The sequence below is a fragment of the Nuphar pumila genome, chromosome 15 (assembly GCF_984573655.1).
Source record: "Nuphar pumila chromosome 15, dmNupPumi1.hap1.1, whole genome shotgun sequence".
In the NCBI taxonomy this organism is placed as follows: Eukaryota; Viridiplantae; Streptophyta; class Magnoliopsida; order Nymphaeales; family Nymphaeaceae; genus Nuphar; species Nuphar pumila.
In genome coordinates this window covers 91320257-91340082 of record NC_143263.1, presented here as the reverse complement: position 1 = coordinate 91340082, position 19826 = coordinate 91320257, and the positions used below count along the sequence as shown (strand labels likewise).

At 36.0% G+C, this 19826-nt stretch overlaps 1 protein-coding gene across 2 annotated transcripts in view; it reads right to left on the bottom strand.

Moving 5' to 3' along the window:
- Nucleotides 1-913: 913 nt before the first annotated feature.
- Nucleotides 914-19826, bottom strand: part of LOC149815981 (ARM repeat superfamily protein) — a 183750-nt gene continuing 164837 nt past the window's right edge. Inside the window, exons 19-24 of one of the 2 annotated variants that reach the window (XM_089988872.1) lie at nucleotides 18455-18556; nucleotides 18257-18353; nucleotides 18010-18141; nucleotides 17629-17903; nucleotides 11459-11599; nucleotides 914-1625 (exon numbers count right to left, since the gene is read on the bottom strand). In XM_089988872.1, the coding sequence (XP_089844998.1) occupies nucleotides 1413-1625; nucleotides 11459-11599; nucleotides 17629-17903; nucleotides 18010-18141; nucleotides 18257-18353; nucleotides 18455-18556 (960 nt within the window). In that variant the 3' untranslated portion in view covers nucleotides 914-1412. The remainder of the gene's footprint in view (nucleotides 1626-11458; nucleotides 11600-17628; nucleotides 17904-18009; nucleotides 18142-18256; nucleotides 18354-18454; nucleotides 18557-19826) is intronic. The other variant, XM_089988873.1, reaches the window with a different exon arrangement.

Genomic DNA, 19826 nt, shown 5'->3' with positions numbered 1-19826 from the left:
CAATAATTAGAAAACCTTAAAAAGTGACAAAATACAGACAAAAGTTTCACATTTTCTTAAATGAATGGATTATCAATCGATAACCATTCCCCTACACTCGAAAGAGGGGAAATAGACACAATTACTTACCCACATCCATTAACGCAAACTCCACAATTAGGGGTTGACCCTATAGGGTCCGGATATGGTGACAAATAAGAAGACCCAAAGGTCCAATTAATACATGGACCCAGGTATAGTTTGTGAGATTTTATACCAGACCCAATTTCCGATTAAGACCCACAAATTTTCAATGAAAAAATGATAAAAAAATATTACTTTACTGGGTATGGTCTGAGTCTGGATCATGTAGTTCTTATCAGGTCCAGGTATAATATTTATTATAGTAGACTAGACCCAGGTCCAGATCAGATACCATACCCCAAAATCTGGTCCAAATCTGGTTCCACTTGGGTCCGAATGAAACCCGACCCGACCCGTTGACACCCACAATAAAAAACAACAAAACTACTTCATGATGATCACCTCCACAAAAATACTCAACAAAATGCAAAACAAGAAATCATGAGTCACAACAGATGCAAACTTGCATGACAAGCCCCAACTGGTTGAACGAATCACAGAGCTGCGAGTCCACGTCGATCACCTCCACCGCTGGAAATGGTTGAATGGAGTCAGGAGAGGCAACGGCTTTAGGGACTACCTCCATAAGATGGTGGTCGAAATGTCTCAGTTTTTTGCTATATTCTTCATCAGCGATTCTGTAAATCTCCTTCGATTCCCTTCAGTGCCAGGCTCCCAAACAGAGCCCATTTCAAATTCAATCTCTTAACTCTGATCAATTTTGGAGCTTTATGAGAATTCAAATGTAAAACACCACACACCAAAACCAATTGTTTAGAATACAAAACGCTAAATCAGAACCAAGTGTTTATGAAACCTGCCAAGGGCTTGACAATCCTCCTAAACAAATTTGGCCTGTTCATGTATCCATCCCGAATGTGTATCATCTAGAGGAATACTCAGCAAATACTTCAAATTAATTGAGGTGATTACACACAAATTCATACACAGATAAAATGTCAATGCGTACTATGGTGTACAATGCTTGCATAAATTCTGGTGCATTTGAGTGGTTTCAAGCGACTTCAGTGGCAGTGACAAAAATAAACAGGGCCAACTTAATGAGACGGGGAAGATCTAAATTCTCTTTGAATGACATCCACATCACTTTATAGGAAGACGTTGAAATGCAGTGCTCCTACAGAGCTCACTTTTAGAGGAATTGTATTCTATTCCTGAAAGAGTTTTATATTATATACGAACCTATTATTTTTTCATATTTGCATGTAAATCCATGCGGATAGCTTAGCATGATTATTTTCTGTATTCTGCTGTATGTAATGGTCCTCTTAGCTCTGGGTGTGAAGGGAGATATCATCCAACGGTGAAGTTATACAAGACAGCAGTTTCTCGCACAACTGTCTCAACTCTGATGAGGTATCCAGCATTGAAATACTGTCCAGAAGTGACCTGGCTTCCCACAAACTTGCTGATATACTATCAACGACCACATCTTCAGTAGCCATGAGGGATGCCAGTAACTTGGCACCAGCAATTCTTTCCTGATGAAGACAGCTAACCAACCAGTTAAAAAGAGGTATCCATTATAGAAGGCAAACATATCATTTAAAATTCTGTAAAGGAAAGAGTAATAATGGCAGTTTCAGATGAAACATATTTAATGAAAGGCTGCTTAAAAGCTTGGATCAGCTAGCAATGGAAAGCTTGCAGACATCCTACAAGGTTTAACAAGATGGAAGTTCCAAGTATGAGGGGTTAGTGTGCCAGATAAATGAACGAATGCTCATTATTGCCCAGTTTTGAGCTTCACCAGGAGGGAATTTACTCAAATTTTTGTGTAACAATTAGCATGAGTAAAAATAATGAGATCAAAAGGAAAAAAAAGAGCAACTCTTTAGCCCAGATAAGCATAACTGATGACTATGTTAACTTTTTGATGTTATTGGATGATACATATAAGTTCCACGCAGATGTGCACACAAGATCAATGTGGAATCCCACCAATTCATGCATTTTCAAGTATATCAGACTAACTTGTGAACATGTTAATAATGGCCATGAGTTATGTAATATGTCACATGGGTACAAGTGTGGGTACATAGGGTTGATTTCAAAATTTGCGGGTACGGGAACACAGCTATATATATATATATATATATATGAGAGAGAGAGAGAGGGAACCTCTCTCTCTCTCTCTCCAGCACCGATAGAAGAACAAAAGAAGAGGAAGGAGAAGAAGCCAAGTACGCCTCCTCTCTCTCTACCACTTTCTTCCTCTCTCTCTCTCTCATGCTCCTTCGTTTCTTCTCTCTCACTCTCAGGGTGAAAATGAGAGAGAAAACCAGAGAGAGAGAGAGAGAGAGAGAGAGAGAGAGAGAGAGAGGAAGATGAGAGCAAGACCAGTGGAGAGAGAGAAGTGGAAAGGGGAAACGAGACCAGAGAGAGCGGGGGAGGTATCGTAAAACACTAAAAAAATTAGTTTGGGTCGGGTATGGGTTAGACCCAACTTGGAGCAGTGTGAGATCCGACACAGGGCATACCCGAACTGCGTCTGGTACCAGCATCCGTGTAGTCACATGTCAACACAAGTACAACAGCAAAAATGTTGTCTATGTTACATAGGTTATGCGTATATAAGTTTGATATACTCCTAGTCTCTCATTAGAGCCAAGACAATTAGACACCTAATCTTGTGGTTTTATGATAGAGATTTCTTGAACTCAGTATAATAACAACTAAAAGCTCTAGATTTCTCGAATGACATACTCTTGAGAGGCTTGGAAATCTTTCATCAGCATAAACAAGATCCTTAATGGAATGTGTAACCTTTGATCTGAAAATGTAGGCCTCATTTGGATTGTAAACATTAACTTTATTAACCGTGGGGATGCAAATCAGTCAGATCCGAGATGGGAGTTTTATGATTTTTGGCTGTTCCGGATCCGACTCTCCAATGTATTTAGTTGATCTGGATCCAATCCACTTGCATCCCTAATTAACCTGCAACTGATGTAAAAGGAGACAGTGACTGTTTCTGGCTATATCATCAAGATGGAGTTTCTGTCACACGGATACTCCATTTTGATTGTTGTTTTGTATCCCTTTATATACAAGTCATACTGGAAACTTCATAGAAATGGCTGTCCCCATATCCACAGCCGTATCCATGTGACATAGGATGGAGTTGACCCCTAATGCTAGTGAGGGGCCAACTAAATTAGCATAGACCTAGCTCACAGAAGGTTACACAATAGGATTACAAATGACCAAAATAAATACGAGCATGAACATGCCCATAAGGGCTCCTCATGTCACGCCCCAAAACCAGCCTATAATCAGTCATGTCCTTAGTGTGACTAAAAGTTGTTCACATCTGTCTTTAGGTCTTAAATAAACCAAACAAAGCTTTGCAAGAACATGAACATTTACAAAGCATTAAAACAACTCTATCTAATGAGTAAACTTTCACTAAAATCTTCAATACAAGACAAAATACAACTATGAGATGATTATCATGTCATCTAAAAGATCAAACTAATAACTCCACCCAGATTCAGATGCTTGACTTCCTTGTCGATATCCACGTCGAAACATCTTCTGTCTCTAAAATCTTGATACTTTTATCAAAATTCTCCTAATGAAAGATAGTAATTTAATGAGTTATATGCTTAGTAAGCAATTAATTAAAACTTTAAAAATTAGATTTTTGAAGGTTTTAGAAAAGATATCTGAAAAGAACATTTTTGAAAGGACGACACAAATAGATTTGAAAACACTTTTGCAAATTTTATTTGAATAACAAAACCAACTTTTCAAAATGTGATACATACATAAAAGTAAAAAAAAAAAATGATTTTAAAACACTTTGTAAAACACTTTGCAAGCTCATGAAGCTTTTTTTTTTCAAAAGCGGACATTTCTTATTTCGTTAAACTTTTAGAAAACCCTTTCTTTTAGATCCAATTCACAATCCCATTGAAAATCCGAAGGACCAATAAATATCAATTTTATTTGGGCCAATAAAATCCCTCTATACTTCAAATGGGTCGATAACACTAACAGTGGCGGTCTCCACCATCAGGTGACTCTAGGAAGACGCCTTCGTCCTGTATCTCTCCTTTCTTAGGGATGGGGTCTAGGACAACTTCAGGGATAATGGTGTCACCATGGACATATTGGGGAGGTGACTTAAAAATATTCTTTGCTTTTTGTCCCTTTTATCATACCCTAGACCTTCTTCAGAGTTGGTCTCGTGGGCTTAGATTGGAATCCGTATGACCTAATTATCCTTTCCCAAACCCATAAAAGGTAGGTACCCCCATTCTTAAAAGCATTGGCCATCCTTTGATACATTTGGCGAACTCAGGATATCTTTCGCAGTTCCTAAATTCTGACTTGTTGATTCGGCCGAAGAACTTGAGGAGTTTAGGCCTCTTCGAGCAATTGATGATGGCCACCTTGGATGTCTTTCCGGAAGAAGATTCTATGGCCGAAGCCGAGGTCTCCCCCTTGTCCTAGATAGAGGGGATATCTGACAACTTGTCCAACTTAGAGAGCATTGGTTGAGCCACCCTAATGGTAGGATCATCCGCAAATACAACAATAATTTGGTCTCCCCACAGAATTTTAGCACATTGATGATACATGGAAGGAACTGCCTTCAAATCATGGATCCAAGGTCGACCCAAAAAGCAAGTTATAAGCTAAGATGTCAACCACATGGAACAAAGTCTTATGGGAAATCAGCCTGATCTCTACGTTCAATATTATTGTTCCTAAAGTCATTATGATGTCATTACCATTGTGATCGCTGATCTGAATACGATGATCTCCAAATTCTGATTTGGTGTCAAGCTTTCGAGTAAAATTATGTAGAGACAGATGTTTAGACTCCGTTTGAATCAAAGATCTCATATCCCTTTTAGAAACTCACACGAGCCACTAAATGATGGCAGACTTCACCTTTCCCAATGACTACGTTAAAGGGCCACTTGATTTCCTAGGACTAAGTCAATTGGGTCGATAAATCACAATGACAAGCCAAATGGATTGATTACCCTTTTTGAAGAAGGGGCTCGTAACCCTAATAAAGTTGTTGGGGGTCGATATACCATCCGGCCGGTAGTCCACTTACACTTATGTAAACAAATATTTAAATCCAAACACTAAAAATAAATAAGAACAATATGCTTTCAAAATAAAGGATTTTAAAAACATTTTGAAATCAAACTTTCATTTGATTTTCAATGCGAAATCAGATTTTCTAAATAACATGGTTTTAAATAAACTCAAAGACGACGAAAGAAAAATAAAATGACACTTAAAACAATATAAAAGATATAGCTAATCACTTTTGAAGTAATTTAGGAAAACTTACAGCTTTTCAAAACAATTTTAGAAAACTAGTTTATCTTGAAAGAGGTTGTAAAACCATATTTAATAACAATAAAACTTTATGATTTTTGAAAAATAAATAACTTTAGAAAACACACAAGTTGTAATCAAGTGTAACTTTAGAAAACTCACAAAGAACCTAAATCTACCCATTACCCTCTCACCTTCACTATTTACACATGCTCACATATTTATAGGAGAAGAGGGAGGAAAGGAGGGATTAGAGAGGAAAAAGAAGTCCACACTAGCCGTTGGACCTAGTCCAACAGCTAATTTGACTAGCTGTTAGCTTCCAATAGCTAGTCTAAATCAACTATGGTTGAGTGTGTGTGTGTGTATATATATATATATATATATATATATATATATATATATATATATATATATATATATATATATATATACAACAACAACAACTACGCCTTCATCCCAAAATAATTGGAGTCGGCGATATGAACCAAAAACGAAAATCATTATGGGTCTTCCACATGAATCCTTCTCCTCCAATCATTTCTATCCAATGCCATGTCCTTGGTGAGGTTCAAAGCATTCATATCCTTTCCTATCACCTCCATCCATGTCTTCCTAGGCCTACCCCAACCTCTTTTAACTAATATATTTTCCCATTTCTCCATCCTTCTAACTGGAGCATCATTAGGCCTTCGCCGAATATGTCCAAACCACCGTAAACGATTCTCTCTCATCTTATTTTCAATGGGTGCAACACCTACCTTCTTACGTATCTCCTCGTTCCGAATCTTATCTTTTATTGTATTTCCACACATCCATCTCAGCATACGCATCTCAGCTACACTCATTTTTTGAATATGATGTCTCTTGGCAGCCCAACATTCCGTACCATATAGTAAAGCAGGCCTAATAGTCGTCCTATAAAACTTTCCCTTCAACCGCAATGGCATTCTACGATCGCACAACACTCCAGTTGCACTTTTCCATTTCATCCACCCAACCTTTTTCTTGAATCGATCTCGTAAGCTCATCCATCACTATAACAAATAGGAAAGGGCTTAAAGCAGATCCTTGATGTAACCCAGCCGTTATAGGAAAATTGGTTGTCATCCCTCCACAAGTGCGGACATTGGTTACTACTCCTTCATACATATCTTTAATTATTTTAATGTACTTGAGAGAAACACCTTTCTTCATCATTGTCCACCAGAGAACGTCCCTAGGTACTCTATCGTATGCCTTCTCTAAATCAATAAAAACCATATGCAAATCTTTATTCCTCTCTCTATTTCTCTCGATAAGTTGTCTAAGAAGATGTATAGCTTCCATAGTTGATCTTCCAGGCATAAAACCAAATTGATTCTCCGATATCATGACAACCTTCCTCAACCTAGACTTAATCACCCTCTCCCAAAGTTTCATAGTATGACTCATGAGTTTTATACCACGATAGTTTGTGCAATCTTGTATATCACCCTTATTTTTATATAGAGGCACCAAAGTACTCTTCCTCCACTCATTAGGCATCTTATTTGTCCGCCAAATCTTGTTAAAAAGATTTGTCAACCATTCTAAACCTTTCTCTCCCAAGCATTTCCAAGCCTCGATAGGAATACCATCTGGGCCAACTGCCCTTCTTGATTTCATTTTCTTCAAAGCCTCTGCAATTTCTTTCTTTTGAATCTTGCGCATGAAGTCACGATTCATCTCATGAAAAGGAATAGAGAAGTTCCAAAGATCCTGAGCATGACTTTCATTAAATAGCTTATCAAAATAATTTTTCCATCTCTCCTTAATCTCCTCATCTTTGACTAAAACCCTTTGTGTTTCATCTTTGATACATCTAACCATACCCAAATCCCTCGATTTCCTATCTCTCATCTTTGCAAGCCTATAAATATCCTTCTCGCCTTCTTTGGTATCCAACTTGTCATAAACCTCCTTATATGCCTTATCCCTCGCATTCCGAACTACTTTTTTAGCTTCCTTCTTTGCTATCATATACTTCCCCAAATTCTCCTTATCACGACTCTTACTTAGATTTCTATAACACTCTCTTTTAACCTTAATAGCTAATTTGACATCCTCGTTCCACCACGATGTATCCTTACCTAGCGGTGCACCGCCTTTAGACTCACCCAATACCTCCTTAGCCACCTTTCTCATGCCACCCGCTATCTTATTCCACATTGATTCTGAATCCTCCTCGAGACACCAATCAACTTCCTTAACTACCTGCTCTACAAACATTCCTTGTTTAGCTCCTTTCAGTGCCCACCACTTAATTCTAGGATCTATCCTATGTCTATCCCTTTTGCGGCATTGTCTAATTCTAAGATCTAAAATTAAGACTCTATGTTGTGTAGCTACACTTTCTCCCGGTATAACCTTACAATCGATGCAACAACCCCTATCTCTCTTTTTAAGTAGGAAAAAATCTATCTGACTCGTATTAACCCCACTTTTAAATGTTACTAAGTGAGACTCCCTCTTCCTAAACCAAGTGTTAGCTAAGATCATATCATAGGACAAACCAAAATCTAAAATCCTTTCTCCACTTTCGTTTCTTTCTCCTATACCATAGCCTCCATGGATACTCTCAAAACCATCCCTACTAATGCCTACATGCCCATTAAGGTCACCGCCGATAAAAAACCTTTCTCCATAAGATATCCCTTGTACTACTCCATCTAAATCTTCCCAAAATTGACGCTTAATGGAATCATCTAAACCTACTTGAGGAGCATAAACACTAATAATATTAATAATATCTGTACCTAATACTAATTTAATAAGTAAAATCCTATCACCCTTCCTACGGACCTCAACTACATTATCTATAAACTCACGACTCATAACAATCCCTACTCCATTCCTATTCCTATTTATTCCTGTATACCAAATCTTATATCCCCAAGGTTCTATCACTTTTGCTTTCTCACCTACCCATTTGGTCTCTTGTAGACATAAAATATCAATCTTTCTCCTACACATAACATCTACTAACTCTACCAACTTATCAGTTAAAGACCCTATGTTCCAAGAGGCTAACTTAAGTTTATGGTCTTGGACTAACTTCTTTACCCCCACCCGTCCAACAAAGTGAGGGAACCCTTGCCTATTTGACACCACACCCGGGCGCCGGTGTGACGCGTCGCTTCCGGGCGACGACCTAGCAACCCTTGCCCATTTATCACTGCCTCCGGGCCTATAGAGTACAACGCGTCGCTCAGTAGGGAACGCCCCAACAAAATTTTCATATTGGTTCATATTCATAGGGTATGACTAAGTTTTTATGCTGGCTGTCACAGGCCTACCGCAACCCTCCTCCTTTATCAGGGCTTGGGACCGGCAGTGTATAACTAAACAGTTATACACAGGCGGAGTTTATATATATATATATATATATATATATATATATATATATATATATATATATATTAACAGCAGTTGCATGAATAAACAGGTTATAGGTCAGGTTTTGGAAATGGTTCTATCCAATGTTGTAAGTATCGTACAATATCGTACGATACGTATCGTTACTATAAGAAATAATGATACAATACACACTAGTAATATGAGTGTGTATCCTATATGTATCGTATAATACAGCCTTGTAGCATACTGTATCGTACGATACAGGGTGTATCGTGTGATAAACCTTCAACGCACTTTAAAAATGACTGAATCGTAATTTTTTCTTTTTCGGTTTTAAATACCTCTTTAGAACCAACTCCCTCATTTGTGTAGAGGCCATTAGAGGGGTATTCACACACCCTAAGAGTCGTAAGTGCGATTTGGGGGCTGATTTGAGCACAAGAGAGGACTTTTGCAGTTTGCTCAAGAGTGCATTTTCACTGAAGTGAGATAAGGTAAAAAATCTGTTCTTGATTTCATTTGTGTATGATTGAAGTTTGAGGGTAAGCTCCTTTCTTTTTTGATATTTTTAGAAGACATTACTTTACTTTTAGTTTTTTTACCCTTAATCTCATTTTTTGTTCTCTTAGAACTCAAAATTTGTCCCTAAGTGTATAATTGAGCATTGTTTTATATCTTTGTAGTGATTAGATTTAGTAATCCATACTCTAGGAGGTCGATGGACGATAGAGGTCTTGGAGAATGTTTCTCAAAGGATCCTGCATAAATGTTGTACACCAATTGACTTGGATATGCGTTTCAAATGAATAGTGAAGTGTAACTTTTATGGTTTTGTAATGCATAGAGGATTGTATAGAATTAAATGTCATGTTGTGGGGCATAACAATTACACCGTGAAATTATGTAACATCGCATTCCTACTAATATTTCTGTTGAGCTTCTTACTAGTCTTATAGAAGATGATAAAAGAAAGGCACAAGTACGTGCAACATTTGCCAGAGGTGGTCCCTGATTGAAGATGACCCATCATCATCTCAAGCCACTAAATGCTGCAATAAACAAAGAAAATCATTGAGCTGAAGTTTGACACTAAAGATGACTTTTATTATATGCAGTGTTATGAAAAGCGTTGAGGCGTAGCGAGGCGCTTCACCAAAATCTGAAGCGAGGCGTAAAGCGTAAGCCTCAATTTTTTTTTAAAAAAACTTAAAAAAGACAAAAATATCTAAAATTATAAATAAATAAAAATTGCTTTATTGATAAAGCAACAACCAACAATAAATAAAAAAATCTCAAATAAATACTGAGAAAAATATGAGATTAACATATAAAAGTAACATTAATCCAGTTATGATTAATTATTTTGGTTGATTGGATGACATGTATTCGATTTTGGTGCTACTTAAATCAGGCTTTGTAATGCTTGCCAAGTTGTACATGCGTTTAATCTTGTGGTTTTTGGTATTTGACGCATAGCACCATTAATGGATTCAACATATCTTCTGATTCTTTTTTCTTCCTCAACCGAATGTAGCAAGTTGTGCACGGCTTGCCAAATCAATTCAATGAGTGGCAACTTTTAAATCTTTTTTTGTCATCACAATAATGTGCTCAACTGACTACTAAAAGAGATAAAAACCATTAGGAATTGATTTAGGATGATGACCAGCAAGAGATTTATAGTCAAAGAAGAAACAAAAATACAAACAGAGAACAAGAATGTGGAAAAAGTGAAACTTACCCAAAATGTACAAACTGCGTGTTTCAAATGAACAAACTCGTCTCCTCCTTTCTCTCCGACAACAAACCCTAATACATCCAAACAAATTTTTGGCCCTCGAACTCGTCTCCTCGGCTCTTCGTTTTTCAAAAAATAACAGGGCCCCCAACTGCATGTTTCTCAAAAAATATAACATTAGGGTTGGGGGCCCTGTTATTAAAACCTAATTTTTAGTCAAATGAGGACTTTGACCCTCATTTGACCAAAAATCCAAGGCGTATATGCCTCACCTTGAGTCGCGCCTCGCCTCAAGGAGTATGAGGCGCACGTCTTGGGGCATTTGCGCTTTATGCTTGCGCATCAAGGCACAAAGGCCCTCGCCTTGCGCCTTGAGGCGCACTTTCAATAACACTGATTATATGTTTCTGAACTCTAGCTTGTGTGCCTTTCCCCTTAACATGACATTCTATAACTAAAAATAGAACTTTAACTTTTGTGATGAGTTATGAAAACTTTTTGGCTTTTGAATGTAATATATTTTGTCTTAACCAATTGTATTTGTGGTGTGGCAATACAACAAAATGCGTGGTTGTTTAATAATTAAGAACATATCTATATTTAGTTAATCTTATTACATAAATAAATTGTGTTCTTGTATTATACAATTTTTTTTAGATTTTTAAAGATTTTTTTAGTGAAATTTATGATTTTTTATAATACACTACGTATCTTACATTGGGCACGACCGATACGGGTTATGATACAATACTTACAACCTAGGTTCTATTAATTTGGAAGCACATGATTTTAGTCAACCAAAGATCATACTGGAAAATCAGGTAAGCCATAAAGGTGAAGAAAAGATCTGCCATTATTCACAAGCACTATCATAGTTGACAACTGTCATAATACCTTGTCTGACCCTTTTCTCAAAGATGTCATCGAAATCATGAGCAAATCTGTGGAATAAGGAAGAATTACAGCCTTGAGATGATAAACACCTGTAAACAGAACCTGAAGGCATGCTGCTTTTATATCTAGGTCTTCCGTCACCTGAATCACAGATAATTGGAAGAATAAAAATTTGACATCACACTTATATTGAAACAACAGAAAAAGTTGACATTTTTGGTATGCCATGCACTTATTTCTCAAAATGACAAAAAAACCAAAGATTTTTTGCTCTGTGGTTTTTTTAAGGTTTCAGCAATCATTCAAGACAGTAAAAATCCCAGTGGTTCAAGAAAACCGTTAGCTACAGGAATGGGCAGTTGTGTATGGGAATGAAAACGTTCCACGATTCTCTGACAAGATGCATAAGATGTCAATTTATTTTTACAAACAGCAGCATCTTTTGTGTTAATTTCACAGGCATGGCAGCACCAAAATGTTTATACTTTATAGCCACTTTGTCAATACTCTTTCAGTTAAGATGTTGATAGGCTATCTAGATTTTGTACAAATGCACTACACTTGGAGAAGCCAGCTAAGATGATAATGTTAAACAGTGTAACTATATATAATATAATATATATTATTTATATATTGTATTTTCATTTTCACTTATTTTTCTTTTTCCTTTTTATATTTCTTTTTTTTGTCTAGTTCACATTGAACTAGATTTTTGAACTAGTCAAGATTTGACTAGTCAATGTAGTCGTTGGAGCTAGTCCAACGGCTACAATTAGAGCCATTGGACTAGCTCCAACGACTCTATGGAGCTTCTTAGAAGCTCCTTTCTCTCTTTCTCGTTTGTGTATAAATAAGGGGTGATCTCCCTCTCCATTCTAAGGATGCTTTCGTGCATTTCATATGAATGAAATAAAGTTTATTATTTTTATCTTGTGTTCTTTCATTTATACCCTTTTGTGGGTTATGATTGTAGTGTCTTCAAGAGACACCTATTGTGAGCTTTTGTGCTTTTGTGGAAGATCATCATTTCATTACATTATCAAAGCTTGGAATCTTCTAGATCTTGGATAGTTTCTACCTCGTTTTTTATGCCTCCTTAGCAAAAGTTGATTCATCCGCTTGTTCGTGATTCAAGTGATTTTTGGGTCATCTTCATTGAAGAAAGAAGACATTTAGAGGATAGATTAGCTACACAAAATTCGTGATTGTGCTCTTGTCCTTTACTCTCTTTTTTTTGTTCTTTTTTTCTTTTTCTTTTTCTCTTCTCATGTCTCTATCTTTTTTTCTCTCACCCTTGTAAAAATGGATGACAATGATAAAGTCACCATCATAACTATGAAATTAAATAATACCAACTATGTGATGTGGGCTTCAATCATGAAGCACCACATTTGGAGAAAATGGTTGTGGAGAATAGTAGATGGTTCTAATTCAGAACCAAAACTAATTCTCACAAAAATTGAGAATAAAAAGAAGTTCCTCTCAAAGAAAGAGAGAAAAATAAGGCATTGGCTACCTATGATAAGAAATGGAAAGAATGGAGGATAGGGCACACAAAAATTATATCATGGCTAATTAATAACATTAACATCAAGAAATGCTCTAGTCTTGCCAAATTTGAGCATACCAATAAAGCTTGAGAATATTTTAGAAATATGTATTCCCTTAAGGATATTGCACATGTGTACAATTTGCAAGACAAAGTTCGAATTTTGACTCAAAAGGATAAAAGTATTAAGGAATAATATAATGAGTTATCCGAACTTTAAAAAGAGTTGGCTCTTCTTGAGCCAAAATGGTATTGTCCCGAAGATATCGAGCTTCGCCAAAAACAACTCAATATGGAACACTTTTATCAATTTATAAATGGTTTAAGGCCAAAATTTGAAACAACCAAATCAGCTCTTTTACATCGAGGAAAAATTTCTTCTATCATTGATACTATAGAGGAACTAACTATGGAGGAAAATAGACTCAAGAAGAATATTCCAAAGAATGAATAAGATTTTGTTTTAGTTGTATCTAGACTGAAAAATTATGTGCGCACTTATAGGCCGCCTCACTTTGGTAGACAAAATAGTGATTATGATAAAAAAAAAGTCATTTGCCACCATTATCATGAACCAGGGCACTATAGGCCTCAATGTCCTAAGTTGAAGAGAAGAGAAGAAAAGAAAGTCACATCAGTTGGTTCGGAATCAAAACATCAAATCAATCAAGATGCACATATATGTATGACACAATTAATGGAGATCCTTCAACCACTTTTCAAAAGAGCATTCTCCTAAATTAAACCTCGATCGGAGTAGTTGTCTCATCCTTATCTGATTTCGGTAACTTTCCTTGGCTCCTTGACTCTGGTGCTTCTTTTCATATGACCCTAAATATCAATAGTTTGTCTGAATGTCTTGACAATAACTCAAGTGTGTCAAAAATTTTCACAGCTGGTAGTACATCTCTTGAAATAAAAGGAATAGGAAATTTTGAAAACCTTCAAAAATCCAAAAAAATATTATTTCAAAAGTTAGATATATTCATAAACTAAATCTAAACCTTTTATCTGTTTCTCATATGGGTGTAACATCTTCTTCTCTTCTAATAATTGTTGCGTACAGGATTGCCAGTCAAGGAAGCTAATTAGGGAAGGCCATAGAGGAAGACTCTACTATATGAATTTTTTGGAATTACCTAAGAATGTCTTTTGTTATAATGTTCAAAAATTAGATTTGGATCTATGGCACAAAAGACTTGCCTATCCTCAAATATCCAAAATCCAATACTTTTCAAGCTTTGAAAAATTTTGTAATTCTGAAAATTTTACTTGTAAATATTGTATTCTTAGAAAAATGAAAAGATTACCATTTCATGATAGAACATTTGTTTCAGCTAGGCCACTTGAGTTAATATATTCGGATGTTTGAGGTCCCGCACCAGTCATATCAAAAGGTGGATATGCATATTATGTAATTTTTTTTGATAACTTCTCTAAGAATACTTGGATATATTTAAACATAAATCAGAGGACTTTTCACATTTTAAAACATTTCACAAAATGGCTAAAAATAAATTTCAAAATGATATTTTCATTTTTCGCATTGATTCAGGGAAAGAATTTTTGTCAAAAGAATTTAAAAACCACCTAAATTTTCATAGCATTACGTATCAAAGATCATGTCTACATACACCTCAACAAAATGGTTTGGTTGAACGAAAACGCCGACACATTATGGAAACCACTAAGACTTTATTAATAGCAAATCAAATTCCAAAAGAATTTTGGGCAGAAGCAACTCTAACTGCTACCTATCTCATTAACCGAATGCCATCTTCTTCTTTGAAAAATATAAGTCCAATTGAAAAACTTGTCAAATTATCTCTTGATTACTCCCGATTAAGAGTTTTTTGATGCAAATGTTTTGTCTTTACCAACAAAAATGATAAACTCTCCCCCCGGGTCATTCCTTATGCTTTCTTAGGTTATTAAGATAATAAAAAAGGCTATAGATGTTATGATTTTAAAAATAAAAAATTACATGTGTCAAGAAATGTATCCTTCCTGAAAAAAGAAAGTTTTTTTTATTTTGAAAAAACCAAGGAAGTAACTGAATATTCTTTTTAATAGACTTGACTTCAAAATTTGATGAATATGACTATGAACACGACCTCGACGATGATCAAGATATTGTTGATTCTGAACATAATGTTACTAATGAAGAGCAAAGTCATAGGGACACCAGTTTGCAATACTCACGACATAGAGAATCCAACCTTCCATGTGCATTGGAAAAATATTCCGAAGCACAAACTAAAAGGTCTTCCCAAGTCTCTAAACCTCTTGAAAAATTTGTGTCTTACGAATCTTTTTCACCCACATATAAGGCATTTATTGCATTAATACACTCATATATAGAACCTACATCCTATACTCAAGTCAAAAATCATACAGAGGAGGTAGAAGCCATGAAGGCAGGATTAGAAGCATAAGAAAGGGCTAACACTTGGACCATTCAAGATATTACACAAGGAAAGAAACCTATAGGCTGTAGGTGGGTTTATAAAGTCAAAATCAAGAGTGACGAAACTCTTGAAAGATATAAAGCCAAATTAGTGGCCAAGGGATATTCCCAAGAGTATGGCATTGATTATGAATTTTTTTTTGCTCCCGTTACCCGGATGACCACAGCCAAGACACTGATAGCCTTAGCCTTTATTAGAAAATGGTTTATATTTCAAATGGATGTCAAAAATGCTTTTCTCAATGGACACTTAGTTGAAGAAGTTTATATGAAAGCACATCCTGGCATTAGTATTCCTAAGGGTAAAGCTCTTCATTTAAAAAAGACCCTTTATGGCCTTAAGGCACCAAAAGCCTGGTATGACAAGTTTAGTCATGTTATACTTGATATTGGATTTAGAACTTGTTTAACTGACACTTCTTTGTTTATTAAGATTTCTGATGCAGGAATTATTATTCTTTTACTTTACGTGGATGACATGATCATCACCGGAAGCGACAAACAGGAAATTGAAAACATTAAAAAACATCTTAAAAGTCATTTTGAAATGACTAATTTATGTTTATTAAGATATTTTTTAAGAATTGAAGTTGCTTATTCTCCTCGAGGATATTTATTATCTTAATCTAAGTTTGCTTTTAATATTGTTTTCAAGTCTGAAATTACAGATGATAAGAGGGTAGATACTCCAGAAGTTGTCAACATAAAAAATGAGAATCGATGACAGAGAACCTCTTGATGATCCTACTCTTTACAGACAACTTATTGGAGTTCATTCCTATCTCTCCATTACTAGACCTCATATACCACATGTTGTACAGGCAACTAGTCAATTTCAGCACGCTCCCACTTCTGTTCACACGGGAGCACTTTTGCGTATTATTAAATACATCAAGTCTTCACTGTCACAAGGCCTCCTCTTGCCTGCTTCATCGTTATTAAATTTAATTGCTTACATTGATGCAATCTGGAGAGGTAATCTCAATAACAGGCACTCAACCACTGGTTTATGTGTTTTCTTAGGTGAATCATTGATTTCGTGGCGGTGTAAAAAGCAGCAGAAAGTCTCTTTTGTCCATAGAAGCTAAATATCGAGCCATGGCCACTATAATAATAAAGGTAGTTTGGCTCAAAAGACTGTTGGCTTACATGGGAGTTGAAATGACACAAGCTTCACGCATGTGCTGAGACAACAAGAGTGCAATCTATATTGCCAGCAACCGAACATTCGATAAACACACCAAACATATTGAAATAAATTGTCACTATGTCAGAGAGGAGTATCTATACGGCACAATTGATCTGTCATATGTCACATTAGAATACCAATTAGCAGACTTCTTCACCAAACCTCTCGCTGCTCCCAGATATCATTTTCTCTTAAATAAACTTTCACTCATTGTACCGTAAGTTTGAGGGGGAGTGTTAAAAAGTGTAACTATATATAATAATAACATATTATTTATATATTATATTTTTATTTTTACTTATTTTTCTTTTTTCTTTTTCCTTTTTATATTTCTTATTTTTTGTCTAGTTCACATTGAACTAGATTTTTGAACTAGTCAAGATTTGACTAGTCAAGATTTGACTAGTCAATGTAGTTGTTGGAGCTAGTCCAACGACTACAATTAGAGCCGTTGGACTAGCTCAAATGACTCTATGGAGCTTCTTAGAAGCTCCTTCTCATTTGTGCATAAACAAGAGGTGATCCCCTCTCCATTGTAAGGATGCTTTCATGCATTTCACATTAATGAAATAAAGTTTATTATTTTTACCTTGTGTTCTTCCATTTATGTCCTTTTGTGGGTTATGATTGTAGTGTCTCCAATAGACACCTATTGTAAGCTTTTGTGTTTTTGTGGAAGATCCTTATTTCTTAAAAGATAAATGTTATTTAAGATATTCAAATAAATCAAGATTAAACACCACCTGGAATATGATCAAATTTCAACAACAATAGAGGGCAATTTGTAACTGTCTAGAAAAAACTGGAAATCTAAAAATCAAAAAATAAAAATAAAAATGCACACATCCATGGCTTCAGAAAAAGAAAAACAACAAAATAATGTAGCACCTCTCTAGATTAACTCTCATAATTTCATTTAAACACCAAAGCAACGAAGACATCTGAAAATGATGTGAAGGCATTACCTCAACAAAATGGATGAGTGCTGGGAATGTCCGTTGAGCAAATATGAGCTTTCCTGAGCCAGATATCTTCTGGCAGGTGCTAATGAGTACGTTTGCCATGCATAAACAAAATGATAAAGGGACCTTCTCCAAAGTACCTTGACCCATTTCGGTCAAGATACCAGATGGCTTCTCTTGAAACTGGGCACTTGATTTAGAAAGAGACATGGCGTGCCTCTGACATGTTAATTTCTGGATTACATATGCAAGGACCGACATCACTGAGGAAACATACCCTGTATTTAGAGACCATAAAAAAGGATAAGGAAACACAAACGCAGAATACAAAAAGAACATGCACAAATGTGGATACACTATAGGTGAAAGAAAAGGAGAACAAACCTCTATCTTCCCTTGGCTCTTCGATGATACTGACCTTGCTTTGGGTAGAGTTATTGGTCGATTCTAAAGTTTGTAGCTCAGCAAGTATCATAAAAGCTAGACAATCAATACACCCATGTTGTGCTTTGGAAACTAATAAAGCAAAGGAACAAAGAAGATTTTAGATCAAAATAGTGTTTTACACCACTGACATCAACTAAAGAGTGAAAATGGTAAGAACAAAAATTGAGATGGTCTCATGCGTTACCTTCATCAGAATCTAGAGATGGCCACAGAAGAATGGCTTCAACTATCTTCCTTATTTTGACCATAACTGGGTGCAATAATGAAGATTTTCCCCTGATCTGAAACAAGAAGGCAACACAGCAATCAATTTAAGAGTATACTCACACAAATGAGAATCTAAACATTTTAGACAAAAATACCACATGGAAAGCTTGGTTACCATAAGAGATGTGCAAGTGGCAAACAGACATGCTTTAATCTTCAGTGTATCTCGATAGAGCACAGCATTTTCCATTTGAGCTTCAATAATTGGCAATATCACCTAAGATACAAAAATAAAATCATTTTTTACCTGAATAGAATAAACTCAGTAGGAGCAAAACATTTCAGCCCATAAAAATATAAATCTCAATTAGCAAAATGGATACTCCCACAGAAAGTGATTGCCTGTTCGTACTGGCTAGAAAAAATTAGGACAGCAGAATGCTGTCGTATGAATACGAAAAGTGTGAAAGTATCTCCAATAAGATACTAATATCAAGACCTTAATATTCTTGATAATAAACCCACCACGAATGCACAATAAGAACACTTTAGAACACTTGTGCACAAAGGCACAACTCACAAATGCACAAAGGCATAAAAACAATGGAATCGATTTATTGAGAACTTGGGCTTTGACTCAAAGCCATAAGGAATACAAGGGGGTGAAACCCCTATTTATAACAACACAAGAGGAGCCTTGGAGGGGCTCCACTCATAGACGCTGGAGCCCCTCCAACGGTCACAAATGTGACCGTTGGAGAGGGCCCAACGTCTATGTTAGTGGGCCCCCCAAGGTACCTTTTGGTACTTTACAAAAAGAAAAATAAAAAATAAAGAAAAAGAAAACTAAAAAAATTACAATCACATTCATAAGGTGAATGTGCGTAAACTAAGAGGAAAAGACTAATCTACCCCTACGGCTAAACAAAACAGAAATATATATTTTATATATATAATAAGTAGATACATATACATATATATTAATATATGTATATGTATTACCTTATATATATAAAATATATATATTACATTGAATGATTAGGTATATAATTTAACACCCCCCCTCAAACTTAGGGCAGGATGACCGAGAGTTTGCTAAGAAGAAAGTTGAAACGCGGAGCACACAAGGCTTTAGTGAAGAAGTCCGCCAATTGATATTCGGACGTGACATATAGAAGGTCAATGATTCCTTTGAGGTACGCCTCCCGAACGTAGTGACAATCCATTTCGCTCATGAAAAGTGTGATTTTTAGCAATATAAATCGCACTTTTGTTGTCACAGCAAAGCTTGGTAGGCCCTTCAATAGTGATCCCCATGTCTTCCAACAACTGATGAATCCAAACAATTTCCATGGTAGTAGTCGCCATGACACGATATTCCGCTTCAGTTGATGATAGAGACACCTTTTGCTGCTTCTTACATCTCCATGAGATTAATGAGTCTCCTAAGAATACACAAAAACCAGTGGTGGAGTGACGGTTATTTGGGTCACCTCCCCAATCAGAGTCAGTATAAGCAATTAATCTTAACTCAGAAGAAGAAGACA